We start from the raw sequence: 14,781 nt of genomic DNA on the forward strand, positions 1-14,781 counted from the left end.
ATGATGGTTGGAGGAAGAGCGCCTCATCTTCTGCCTAGGAACCCTCCAACCACAAGGCAGGAACGCGGGTTTCACCAGTTTCCTCATTTCCCCTCCACCCACCTTGTCTCAGTCAAATCCATCGAACTCAGCATCGCCTTCCTAACCTGCAATCTTCTTCCTGACCTCTCCGCCCCCACCCCAGTCTGACCTATCACCCTCACCTTGACCTCTTTCCATCTATCGCATTTCCAATGCCCCTTCCCCAAGTCCCTCCTCCCTCCCTTTTATCTTAGCCTGCTGGACACACTTTCCTCATTCCTGAAGAAGGGCTTATGCCCGAAACGTCGATTCTCCTGTTCCCTGGATGCTGCCTGACCTGCTGCGCTGTTCCAGCAACACATTTTCGGCTCTAGTCTGTTGCAAACAACTGAAGGAATGCCATCATGTGAAGTGGCTGGCTTCACCTGTTCCTCAAACCTTCTCTGTCGCAATATCTCTACCAATCAGTACCTTATGAATTAAAATCAGGACCTCCTTATGTCGTATAAGTGGTTATTCCCTTTAAGATTTGGTATGCTTGTGACTCTATCTTGATGAGTTTAAGATGCAAAGCATGGCAACATAACTTTGTTTGGAATAACTCTAATTGTGGACTAAGAAGCAGCTATCAACAAGGTTTGTTGACTATGGAAGAAAGAATTCCAAAAGTTGCGTTTTACAATTTTGTGAAAACAGACTTACAAAGCCTGTGGTGATTACAATTTTATGACCTGACCAAACAGTACTAAATCTGCAATGTAATTGAAGTTTTTTTCAGGATGGCTTAAAAACAGCAGATAAGCTGAAACAGTACATTGAGAAACTTGCTGCTGATTTATACAATGTAAGTAATTAGTATATCTCAGTTTATCACAAAATAAGTTTTCAGCTACATTATTGCATTCAGTTTTCCACATTCATTATTTAATTGTCTACCATTTACTACTTGCAGTTAACTTCATAGTTTTGATCAGTTAAGTTTCTCAAAAGTATATGTTTGCATCTGTTATAATTTGTACTATTTTGTGTTATCCTTCAGTGGCAGAATTTATATCTTCAGGTGACTAGGAAGATTTTGTTAAGGTGTTTCTGGTATCCTTGAGCACTGACATGCAATCTCAAATAGATCTTTTCTAAAAAAAAAAATCATTCACAATTTTAAGGTACTAAACCTAAATCACTTGCATAGGAATAGTTGCTAAATGTCCGAGTTCTGCATTAATGGGCCATTTGATAAAAGCAGTGTTTTGCTGAATTGCAGAAGGTCCATGATTTTTGAGTTTGAAATAGTTATGTAAACTCAACAGTAGTGGCATGGGAGGAGATATCATAGGGATATAGTACTTGCAGAAAGTGTCCTTACATTTGAGAGAGTGAAATCATTTGAAGCTGCTTGCTTTGTTCCTGATCAATTTTCTCCTGCTGAAAGCTGTATACACATGCAAGCCAGGTCAGCATGGTTTTTAGGCATGGCTGTGATGCCTCTGAATAGCCAACGACTGTCCACTGATTGAAATAAAGTAGCAGTTGACTACCGGCTGTATTTGAAAGTGAATCGGTGGCTTCAGGAGGGTAGCAAGCAAAAGAAAATTAAAATTGAAGGTTTTTTCAAAAAGATTCTAGTGTCATTTATTTTGGAACTAAACTTCCTGTGGAGACAAAAATAAGGTGATATTAAATTTTGACGTTTGTTTCTAAAGTACAGCTGGTTATTTTTTTGAATGAGATTACTTTTTCATTTATGGGAGTTACTGCTGCTGACTAACTATCATCTATTACCCTTGAGAAGGTGATGAGCTGCCTGCTTTGAACATTGCAATCCCTGGGGCATAGATACTGTCGTCTTGTATTGAATATCACCAGGGAATTGCTGTGTGTTTCAATATCCTTGAAGTAAATTGAGCAGGTGGGTAGGATGGTTAAGAAAGCATGGCATATATGTCTTTATTAGTCAAAGCAGGGAGGTTATGATGGAGCTGTGTAGGATGTTGCTTCAGCGACAGCTGGAGTACTGTGTGCAGTTCTTGTTGCCACGTTACATATAGGAAGAATGTGATTAGACTGGAGAAGGTGCAGAAGAGATCCACCAGGATGTTGTGCAGGTTGGAGTGCTTCAGTTATGAAGAGAAACTTGATGAGTTTTTTTTATAGAACGGAGAAGGTTGAGGGCAAACCTCATTGAGGTCTACAAAATTGAGGTGCACAAGTAGAGACTTGAGGGAAAAACATTTCCCATTTTAGTGGAAGGGTCAATTAACAGGGGCATAGGTTTAAGGTAATAAGGAGAAATATTTTCACCCCAAGGGTTGTGGGTATTCTGGAAATCACTGCTTGTAAGAATGGTAGAGGCTTAATAAATACTTAGATCCAGCATTTGAAATGCCATAACATAGAAGGCTTTGAGTCAAGTGCTGGAAAATGGGATTGGAGTCGATAGGTGCTTGACGACCAGTGCTGACAGGATGAGCCAAAGGGCCTCTTCTGTGGTGTAATACGCTGTAACCACTAGCTGTTGAGAAGGGATTTCAAGAACCTTAACTCTACTAGAGTGAAGGAATGTAATATAGTTCAAAATTTAGATGCTGTGTAGCTTGAAGTGTAATTTGCAGGTCATATTCTCATGCATTTATTGCCCTATGTGGTATAGGTTGCTAGTTTGGAAGGTGATTTCAAAGGAGCCTTGGTTTAGTGTTGCAATGTAATTTGCATTGCTGTCAATCACCATCTGTGATAGTGATTGGATACCGGTCAAGTGAGTTGCATTGTCGCGGATGGTGTTGAACTATTTGAGTATTGGTAGTGTTGTACCCATCCAAGCAAATGCAAAGTATTCCATCACACTCCTGACTGATGCTGTCTGGATGGTGGAGAGACATTATGAAAAGGGATTTGAGTTACCTGCTGCAGAATTGCCAAACTTCTGATTTACTGTCATACCCAGTGTATTTATACGTCTGGTCTGGTTTATTTCTGCTACTGGTTAACATCCAGATTGTTGATGGGATTTGTGGATGATAATGCCATTGAATATTGAGCAATTGCTCGCTTTGATTTGAGATAATCATTGCCTGGCAGTTTTTATTACAAATGGTACTTGCAACTTATCAGCCTAAGGTTAGATAGTGTCTAGATTTTTGCATGTGGATAAAGTATCTCAGAAGTTGTGAATGGTGCAGAGTGCTCCAATCCTCAGCAAACATCCGTACTTACCTTCATTATGGAGGCAAGCTCACTGGTGAAGCAATTGATTTAATTGTTGGGCTCGGACACTACTATCTTGTGGAAATCCTAAAATGGTGTCCTGGGGCTAAGATTTCTGACCTCCAACAAACACAAACCTCTTCCTTTGTGCTAATCTTGCAAAGTTCTCTTAATTTTGAATTGTTCCTTTAAATTTGGCACGAAGCTACATATGCTAAGGGATAGGGCCCTATGCTTTGCACAGAAAGAACATGTGTACACACCATGCATGTTGCAACTTGACAAAGCAGATGACGGCCATTCTTTGGTTCATTGCTCAGGACGATGGTTTTACCAGAGTCCATGTGCCAACTAGTTAGTAGCTTCCTTTTCTAAAGTATTAATATTGCTTTCCTTTAACTTGGTCATTTCTTGTGAATTGACCTGAAGTGAGCTGAAATTTGCAATAAAATATTATATTTCAGCTATGATAGGAATGATAAACGGTATAATCAGAAACATATAATTAGGATGAGATACTGAAAGATAGTGTGTGTGCAATGTTGAGACAAATGAATTTCAACGTCAGCAAATATGGGGTCATATACTTGGAACCTGGAAAAAATACAACAGTATTTTCAGATGGTGATGAGCTACATGTGATCGAGGTCCAGTGAAACTGGAGGATTTAGTTACATGCATCATTTAGAATATCATAAACAAGTGTAGAAAATGATCAAAATGTTTGTAATGTTGACCCCTCTATCAAGAGGAATAGAAACCTTTTTGGGTCAAAGTCATGCTTCTACGCTTAAGCTCTAGTCAGGTCACACCTGCAATGCTGAGTAGTTCTGCCACCACACTTCTGACATACTGTCCTTGGGAAGAACTGTAATGTAGATTTGTGAATCTTGTCTGGAATCTGAGACTAAATCGCAAGGAGTGATTGCACCAACTATGGTTGTATTCCTTGAAATTTAGATGACGAAGGGGTGATTTCTTATCAAACTTTACCTAAATTGCCACCCTCAATGTTCTGCAGTTTCAGGGAAACTAACTGCATGTTGCAGTGTCTGCTGCCGGAAGCAAAGTCTAAAAATTGGAGCCTGTGCTTTCAGGAGTGAAATTAGGAATTGTTTTTCTGTGCAAATGATGGTAGCTGTGTGGAACTCAAACACAATTGATGTTGAATCAATCCTTTTTCTGCAGATCAAGCAAACACAGGATGAAGAAAAGAAGCAGCTGTGTACACTCCGTGATATGCTCAAATCCTCACTGCAACTTGAACAGAAAGAAGTAAGTATATATAAAGTAAGAATTTTAATTTTGTAATCAAATATTTTAATGTATAGTTAAAGGTATATTGATTTAACTAATGTATAACAGCTATGGTGGTTGATCATGGCATCTTAGTTTAAAAATTCAGATGATACTAGATTAATTTATCTCATGTCATTTATTTAAAGAGGGTTGGAATGTAAGAGCAGTGATGTGCTACTGAGACTTTATAAAGCTCTGGTTTGGCTCTATTTAGAATACTGTGTCCAGTTTTGGGCCCCACACCTTAGGAAGAGCATACTGGCACGGGAGCGTGTCCAGCAGAGATTCACATAGATGATCGCTGGAATGATAAGCCTAACATTCGATCCTGGGATTGAATTCATTAGAGTTTAGAAGGCTGAGGGGAGATCTGATAGAAACTTATAAGATAATGCATGGATTAGAAAGGGTGGACACTGGGAAATTGTTTCCGTCAGGTGGGGATACTAGGAGTCATGGCCACAGCTGTAGAATTAGAGAGGGTCAATTTAGAGGAGATGGAAATGAGACATTTCTTTAGCCAGAGAGGTGGGCCTGTGGAATTCATTGCACGGAGTGTGGTGGAGGCCGGGACGTTAAATGTCTTCGAGGTCGAAATTGATAAATTCCTAATCTTGCAAGAAATTAAGGGATACGGGGAGAGTGCGAGTAAGTGGTGTTGAAATGCCCATCAGCCATGACTGAATGGCGGAGTGGACTCTGTGCCGAATGGCCTTCCACTCCTGTTTCTTATGGGTCTTATAAGTCTTAATTTTTGGATAATCTCAAATTCTTGGAAAATCAGTTCAATCAATGACCTGATTTTTGTTACTGAGTTCACGACTGAGTATGGCTTGTGAAATATAAGGCATCTGAGTTGAGCTTACTTACTGACCCAAATTGATGGGGTTTCTTAAATTTACCACAGACATTGTGGAAATAGATTGTGGATTGTTTGTTTTCATGTAAACAATTTGTATTTTGTGCAGTCTCATATGATTTGGATTTATATGCTACCTAAATGAATATCCAGTGTTCCTCAGAGGCATAATGTAAAAGAGAGGCTAGTAAAAATGAGATTAGGAGAGGTGACCAAAATATTGGCCAGAATTGTATTTTACTTGTGCTGAGCAGGCAGAGGATTTACATTGGTGGCCTGAGTATCCCATAGTGTTAGGTTTGTTTCCTGAGGTTTCACATGAGATGCAATTTGCACACATCAACTTCTGCAAACAGTTAAAGTTTATTAAAGCCTGTACAAGCTAGATGACCCCTTTGACCCCACACAGACACTCCTCTCCCGTCCACAGTCACATGCCACTCAACAATCCCCAGCCACTCCCTCAGTCACATGTTACTCTAGGTACATTATCTCAGATTGATCTCATCCTACTAATGTAAATGCCCTAATCCAGGGGAATTATTATGCAGGGGTCACCTAGCTTCCTGACTGTGGTTCCCTAAGACAATGTAGGTATGATATGTCCTAACTTTGGATGGCTATAAAAGCATTTCTGAAAGGAAGGCACTGAATGATAGTTTAATTTGACAATAGTAGGGCAGTAGAAGCAAATGACTGTGTCTAAATGGAGTGGATGTCATCTGCATTATTGCATGGATATTGTCTCCATCCACTTCCAGGATGTTCAGTAGGTGCAGTTTAACCCTTTAATATTGCATTAATTCCAGAGAGATTTTCCAGTTTGATTGTTTAACATTACAATAGATTTGAGGTCAAGACAGCAGAGATACACTTGTGGGTGCTGCAGTGAAGGGAGATGGGTTGGGGGAAAAGTGGTTACAAGGACACAGATTTCAAGATGGTGACTTCAAAGCTGGAGATGGTTGTTGAGAAGAACAGGAGCAAGTCATGAAAGGACCTAAAGCCAAAGGTGTATATTTCAAATATATGATGGGAAGAATAGGATCCAATGTATGCAAGCAAAATTAGAAAATGATGAGTGATTGCACTGTGACTGCAGATTAGGATATGAGCAGCAGAGGTTTTAGCTGAGTGTAAGTAAATTGGAGACTGGAAAAATAAAGAGCATTGAAATAGTTGAAACTGGTGATAAAAACATGGATTTCAGCAGCAATGGTTTGGGGTGATAGTAAATAATGATCTTTGTGATGCAGAGAATATGGTTCCAAACAACCAGTTTAGAACACAATAGAATTGGTGACAAATGTTCAAAGTTAGTGGAAGGGACCAAAGTTTGTAACTTGTGTTTGAATTGATGGTGATTAAAGCTTATTCAAGATTGATGTAAATTGAACTTTATGACAACGGAGACACCATATATGTTTGAGAACTAGCACATTGTTGTATTGAACAGAAAAAAAGTTTATTATTGATATCAGAACAAGTGGCTTTTGTGACAAAAAGGTTTTTAATCTCATTTAGATTTTTTATAGTAAACATTGAATTGCAATTTCCTATTTCTGATATTGTTATTGTTTAAAAATGAATAGTATTTCAGTTCACTGGAGTTTTCAGTAAATTAAATGAACCCTGATATTTTGCTTGATTCACTTGGCGATACCCCTCCTTAGAACTGGATTTTAGATATTTCTGAAAAAGGGTGGTTACTTTTTCAACTGTGTTGCTAATTTTATCTTCAAAGCATCCTTTTGAATAACCAAAGTTAAATTTTGATTTGTTTTTCTTGTTACTTTTTTTGCATTAAAATGTTGAATGCTTTGTTTTTGTGCTTAATTTTTCCTGAAACATTTTATATTTAAAAGGCACATGTCTGTGATTTTCCACATGCTGTGACCAATTCTCGTCGCCCATTTACAGGAGGATATTATTAAGCTGGAGAGGGCTCAAGAGATTTATTAGGATGCTGGTGGGTAAGGAAGGTTGGAGTTATAAAGAAAGGCTGGGACTTCCTTCACTGGAGGTTGAGGGGTGACCTTATAGAAGTTTATAAAATATTGAGGGGTATAAATAGAGTTAATGGTACTTGTCTTTTCCATAGGATGGGGCATTTCAAGATTTAGGGGTTCATATTTAACGTGAGGGGAGAGATATTTAAAAAGGATGAGTGGCAAAATTTTTAGAGGATGGTTTGTGTGTAGAATGAACATTGAGGGAGTGGGTACAAATAACAACTGTTTAAAAGATGTTTGGTTAAGTACATGAATAGGAAAGGTTTGGAGGGATACAGGCCAGGAGTAGGCAGGAGGAACTAATTTAGTTTGGGATCATGTGTGGCATGGATGTGTTGGACCAAAGGGTCTATTTCTGTGCTGTATGACTCCATTGCTGAACCAGTTCTTGAATTAATGCATTGAGTGGTTGAGCCTGCAGATAACAGCCAAAGTTCCTCTTGCCAGCATCAGTAAGGCTATTTCTGTTTGCTTGTAAACGTATGTAGAGATTTTGTTTCCTTTTGTTTTCAGTTTTTGTCTAGAATGTCTTTGCTTTAAAAAAGGAAGCCACGGACCTACCAAGAACTGAGTTTATTTTCAAATCTCCGTGATGGGTTGGTAATATCAAAATGGGTTGAATACATTGATGCCAATAATAAAGAAATCATTTGAGTCATATAGAGAAACTATTCATATGTGATTTAGAGAGCAACTTAGCTTGCAGCTGTAGTCAACATTGAAATATGTAGGCAATTGTCAAAAATCATTTCTGTCCAGTTTTGTAAATGCATACATTACTGTTTGTTCAAAACATTAAAAAGAAAGCAGCTATTATACTCTACTCTGGAGTGGCAGTAAATGTTTATTGTCTTCCAAAAGCACTGCTCTGTTTTCTTGAAGCCTAGGAAGCTTTTCCACGTTGTAAATTAACTGGGTAATATTTGGAAAACAAAATGCATTGCTTGGTAATTTGGAAAGTATTAATTTAATGTTTCTGAAAAGTGTGTTAAAACTATTAGTATAGAAAATCTAGTGAAATTTTGAGACACTGTCATTCTCCAAGAAGTTTTTTTCTTCTCTAAATGAATTGATTGACCTGTGTTTTCCAGGCATTTTTACTTTGTTTTAAGTTCTCATTGTTTGCAAATAAAAACACAATGCGGATGCAGTTGAGTGTTTGGAGTGCTAAGGGACTCTGGGCTGTTACGACATGGTTTTGTAGAAATTCCAAACATTGTTTGGCTTTGCCTCTTAATCATGCTATCAATAGGCCAAGGTCTTGATTACCCCACACTAATAGAACTATGATATTGTAAGTACTATTGTTGATTGATAAGAACAGAAGATGAAGGGTATTTTACCCATCCCTGGTTATTTCATAAAATATACAAAAAAAATCACATTTTCTCCATAATAGGATCCACTATAATTGTTAATAAGTCTGATGTCTTTGCCTCTTGTACTTATGAATCTAGTCAAAATATTGAACTCGTTTTGTTTGACATGAAAAGAACAGTTACCTGTAGTCACTGAGTAGGAATTAAGTTCTGTACTGCAACTGACCCTTGGTTATTTTTATGTTAACTGTATTTCCTTGTTTGAATTGGCCCCATAATTATCCTTCATTTTAACTTGTGCCTCCTTGCCATTTTGTATTTGGTGACCCTAAAGTAATGTTTTGGGTATAACTTCAATTTCATGTTTTGGTATTAATCTCCTTCTCTTGCACAGTTACTTGTGAAGCTAAAGAAGCACAGTGGTTTGCACTTTCTCGCTTTTACTTAATGTCTTTTTTGAAAGATTCATGGCACCCAGTCTGTCATGGCTCTGACTGTTCTCAATCTTCCTGCCTTCCCCAAATTATGCATCTAGGCTCTGTGCCCATCTTTCTTATGGAGTCATGCAGTATATTAGGCAGAAGTGCTTGCTGCTGCTGGGGCTTTCTAGTATTCACACTACTGGTGTCATACTTTAAGCTCAACTGCACACCACTTCTGATGCAGCAATTCAAGAACTACCTTTACACTGTGGTGTTACGTCATTATCACAGAGTGCTTGAGCTACAGTAACAAGTTAGTTCTCTGCCTCACTGATGGACACCTCGAGATGCTGATAGTCAATGAGGTGTAGAAGAAGACAGTGCTCTTTTTTTTTATTCTGCTGATGGGCAAAGGAGATGAAGCCACCAGACCCAATCAGCCTGGCTTAGTGCTGCATCCAAGTTAAAATTGAATGTGCAACAGTACAAAAAGAAGGTTAATAACCTGGTGTTCTCCAAAATCACCATCATCTCCCACCCCCCCACTCCCACTCCCACTCCCACTCCCACCCCTGCCCCTTGCCCACACTCCATCCCCCAGTACTACCCCTACTCCAATTCCCATTTCCCAACCCTACCTCTGCCCCACACCCTTCTTTTCCTCCTCTCCTTCTCCCCCCCCCCCCCCCTACCCCTTCTCCCCCACTCCTGCCCCCACGCCTACCGCTTCCCCACTCCGTGTTAATGGAAGTTTGTTTATATTGTGAGAAGAAAGAAAATATTGAAACACACAATCTGGCTTTTTGGTTCTAGAATAATCAGGCATTGATTTTTAGCTTGGAAAATCTTAGACACTGAAAATCTTTTGGATTGTTCAGAGGAGACCTGACTGAAGTTCGATGCCTGTGTAATTTCTCCCAAAAAAGTGATCAGAGCATTCAAAAACTGTTTACAGTATTCTGTATCTTTCAAGTTGGCTGTAATATTTCTTCTAAGCAGCATGGTCACACAGGGGAAAAATACACTGCACAAGCCTTGTTATGAAAGAAGTAACGCATGCAAATGGCTGCACAGAAGAGTTAAATAATCCATGCATGAGAAAACAAAAATGGATTGTGCACAATAATTCTAGAGGAATCACTAGTTGGCAAATAGCTTCTAAACAAATACAGTTGAAAATTTCTGTTCCTGGGATAAAACGGTTGACTCATAAGTGGCAGAGTAAACTAGAACTTTATTCAACAGTGTTAGAAGAATGAGAGATGATCATTATCATGCTGGTGATTCTTCACTACCCAAATTGTACAGTGGAATTTGAGCATGTATTAATATATTACAGATGCTCTACTTCAATATGATTGTCCCACAATTTTGTAGACCTCATAGGGTAGTTGAAGGGAGTGGAGGGGTAAATAAGTAGGTGGCATAGTTTCAAGGTAAAATGCAAGAGGTTTAGAGGGGATTTGAGAATTTTGTTCACCCCGAGAGCATAGGTATCTCTGCCTGAGAAGATATTAATGGCAAGAATCATCACAGCATTTAAGTATTTAGATGACTGCTTAAAGCTAAAGCATCCAAAACTCTCTACTAAGTGATGGAAAATGGGACTAGAGTAGCTGGGTGTTTAATTACATTGGTTCGGCCACTGTTGGTATATTGTGTACAGTTCGGGTCTCCTTATCATAAAGATGTTGTGAAACTTGAAAGGGTTCAGCAAAGATTTACAAGGATGTTGCCAGGTTTGGAGGATTTGAGCTACAGGGAGAGGCTGAACAGGCTAGGGCTGGTTTCCCTGGAGCATCGGAGGCTGAGGGGTGACCTTATAGAGGTTTACAAAATTATGAGGAGCATAGTTAGGGTAAATAGACAAAGTCTTTTCCCTGGGGTCAGGGAGTCCAGAACTAGAGGGCATAGGTTTCATGTGAGAGGGGAAAAATATGAGACCTAAGGGGCAACTTTTTTTACACAGGGTGGTATGTGCATGGAATGATCTGCCAGAGGATGTGGTGGAGGCTGGTACAATTGCAACATTTTAAGAGCCGTTTGGTTGAGTATATGAAAAAGAAGAGTTTGGAGGGATATGGGCTGGGTGCTGGTAGATGGGACTAGATTGGGTTGGGATATCTGGTTGGCATGGACGGGTTGGACCGAAAGGTCTGTTTCCATGCTGTACATCTCTATGACTCTGAGCTATAAAAGAGGGGAGAAGTACTACAGAAGAGAAAGAGTGATGAGGGATTCCATAGTAAGGGGAACCGACAGATCTCATTGTGATAGAAAACATGACTCCAGGATGGTGCTTTGCTTCACTATTGCAAAGGGCAAGGATGTTCCAACAGTTGCCGAGCATCCTTCTGGAGAGAGTGAACAGATAGAGATCATGGTCCACGTTGCTCCCAACATAAGCGGGAAGAGGTATGAGATCATGAAAGCAGATTTTAGGAAGGAAAGTTTTTAAAAAGCATGGCTTCAATAGAAGTAATCCTAATAGCTCATAGAAATAGGAGGACTGATCAATTGAACATTTGGTTAGAGAATTGGGGCAGGATGGAAAGCACAGATTTCTGAGGCATTGTGACTGCTTTTAGAGCAGTTGGGGCCAATACAAGCTGGGCAAGTTACACCTCTAGCATCAGGTCTGATAGCAGGGAGGTTTGGTAATGCTACTGTGGAGGTTTTAATCTAACCTGGAGGGTGGGAACTTGAGAGGTAACTCAAACTGAAACGTTGTAAAGCTGATTATAGGAAGTTAAAATAAGTGGAAAATATAATGGTGAAAATAAAATAAGTTTAAAAAGCAGAATCTTTAAAGGCCATTGCGTGCATTCCATTAACAGTAGAATATTTAAAAGCACAAATAAAAATAAATAGTTATAATCTAATTACCATTTTGAAAATATGGTTACAGGGTGACCAAGACTGGGAATTGGTATTAAAGGAGAGTGAATGTTTAGGAAGGACAGGCAAAAAAGTGGTTTTGTGGTCAGATGGGATCGGACCAGCACATTAATGAGGGGGGTGGGGGGGGGGGGGGGGGAGAGAGGTTTCAGATGGTAAGAACAAAATGTAGAATATATTTGCTTGGCGATAAGAAATAGCAAAGGAGCAGCAAACCTCAGTAAGGGTTGCTTCTAGGCCTTCAAGCAGCAGTGATAGTGTGGGGCCTGGTATTAATCAGGATCTTAGAGGAGCTTGTAGCATGGTGGGTGGGTTCAATGTGCATTAATAGAATAAGTACTAATATTGTGGAGGATGTGTTTGTGGCATGTGTTAGGAATGATTTTGCAGCATTGTGTTGAGAAATTGGCTTGAGAATAGGTTATATTAGATCTATTAAGTAACAAAACATGGCTAATTTATTATCTTGTAAAAGAACCTTCTTAAAAAGCAACCCTTGGAGCTCTAATATAATTGAAATAACTCTCTTCAAACAGTGTAAAATCTTATCTAATACCAGGATAATACTTTGAAGAATTGCTAACTTGGTTAACAGCATCTATACATTCCTTCAAAGCGCAAAATTCTCTCAAGTTTACAGATCAAAGGAAGTTAAGCATTGTATAAGATTTAAAAGGCTTAAAGTTGACAAATATCAGTAAATCTGGAAGGATTTTATTATAAGAGGCCTAAAAACACTTAAAATATTGTAAGATATTGTATAGGTAGGCAGAAAGTGCTTATCTTTAATGACTGATCAAAATGAATACACAAAGACATATGCACTTGGAGTAAGCTAATAGTTTTGCTTTATACCAAATTTCTGCTTATGCAAACTAGTGGCTGAAAGAATTAGCTTAAACTAGTTTAGACATGTTCAACAAGCGAGTCTCACTACCTTTGCCCATTGGGGACTCCTTCAGGACAACTGGCACTTGGAGCTCAATCTGAGTTTCCACGGCACTAGTATCACAAAATCCAGTCCAATATTGAAAAGTCCTCCATTGTGGAAAGTTCCCAAATTCATACTATTTTGAATCTGATGTCATGTGATATATTGCAATTCCTAAGTACTTCCCCAAGCATTCCTCTGTGATCATGGTCATAGACAAATCCAAGTGTCGCTGCAAACTAGTCTTTTCCCAAGTCAAATCAAAGCAATGTCTGTTTCTCGTTTTCCTTCAATTGCTATTGCCATATCTAGTTAACACTTAACAATTAGACCTTAATGTTTTGGTTTGGAGATATCCTATTTAAGGAGACAGTGAGGTCTGCAGATGCTGGAGATCAGAGTTGTGTGTTGCTGAAAAAGCACAATAGGTCAGGCAGCATCTGAGGAGCAGATGAATCGATGTTTCGGGCCGGAGCTCTTCAGGAATTCATTAGGAAGGGCTCCAGCCCGAAACATTGATTTTCTTGCTCTTCGGATATCATATTTGAGCCTAATGTATAGATATAAAAGGTTTTTAATTTTGTTTTTTTGATATAAATGTAAACCAGCTTAAAATATAAAAGCAGACTGTAGAAGCTTCTATTGGGATATGAAAAGAAAATGTTTGGCTAAGACAAATGTGTTCATTCCATGTGTTGTGATGTGCACACAAGCTAAACAATATTTGTCTGTCTTCTTTGAGGAAAATACAAGCAATTTACCAGAATTGTGGATCCAAAGGACTAGGGAAAATGAGAAGTTGAAAAAAAAATTGAAAAGTTGTTTGACTAATAAGACTGAAGGTTGGTAGATCTTGAGGCCTGATATTCAGATGTCGGCGTGACCAACTGAAGCACAGGTGATGAATTAACTTTCATCAGATTGCCTCAATTTACCATCAATTATACTTTTGAAGAATTTGTATCTCCCAAGGCTGAAAAGACCATATGGTTGCTTTTGAATGACAAGATACTTGGCTGAAATGTAGTGACACCTGTGATGTACAAACCTAGTGGTGACTTCTTAGCCGAACCCCTCAACATATTGTTTGCCTGATCACTTCATAGGCTGAATTAAAGACGCTTTAATTGTCCATCTCTCAGAAATGGGAAGTAATTTAATCTGTGATTTGTTATTGCTCAAAAGGTACTTGCAAGAACTTTCTTTGTGTTTCTAGCATTGTTAAATTGTTTTCTGGACTCAAAGGGAATAGACCCAATTTATTCTTCAAAGCTAGGTAATTTGAAGAAAGGAACAAAACTGAAGATTCTTTGACCTGATACTGGCATTTGACACAATCGGTAGATGTCATTTAGACAATCTGACGTGTGCAGACAAATTTACTGAAGTGATCTACAATTCCATGATGACTGTAGATGGGAGTACTTCTGTTTTTTCCTTAGTATCAGTGGCGATTAAACAGATGATTCTTTGTTCTTTTCAGTGTTTTATCTGTAATCTCAATTAGATATTTACTAACCTACCTGACCAGAGATGTTAGTGGAGAAAGTGAGGTCTGCAGATGCTGGAGATCAGAGCTGGAAATGTGTTGCTGGAAAAGCGCAGCAGGTCAGGCAGCATCCAGGGAACAGGAGAATCGACGTTTCGGGCATAAGCCCTTCTTCAGGAATGAGGAAAGTTTGTCCAGCAGGCTAAGATAAAAGGTAGGGAGAAGGGACTTGGGGGAGGGGCGTCGGAAATGTGATAGGTGGAAAGAGGTCAAGGTGAGGGTGAAAGGTCAGACTGGGGTGGGGGCGGAGAGGGCGGGAAGAAGATTGCA

General features: G+C 39.1%; 1 protein-coding gene across 1 annotated transcript in view; it reads left to right on the forward strand.

The window, feature by feature from the left end:
- LOC122549488 (arf-GAP with SH3 domain, ANK repeat and PH domain-containing protein 1-like) overlaps positions 1 to 14,781 on the forward strand; it is a 363,467-nt gene that overhangs the window by 167,622 nt on the left and 181,064 nt on the right. Inside the window, exons 10-11 of the mRNA XM_043689348.1 lie at positions 790 to 865; positions 4,411 to 4,497. Of these exons, the coding sequence (XP_043545283.1) occupies positions 790 to 865; positions 4,411 to 4,497 (163 nt within the window). The remainder of the gene's footprint in view (positions 1 to 789; positions 866 to 4,410; positions 4,498 to 14,781) is intronic.

Source organism: Chiloscyllium plagiosum, chromosome 4 (genome assembly GCF_004010195.1).
Source record: "Chiloscyllium plagiosum isolate BGI_BamShark_2017 chromosome 4, ASM401019v2, whole genome shotgun sequence".
In the NCBI taxonomy this organism is placed as follows: domain Eukaryota; kingdom Metazoa; phylum Chordata; class Chondrichthyes; order Orectolobiformes; family Hemiscylliidae; genus Chiloscyllium; species Chiloscyllium plagiosum.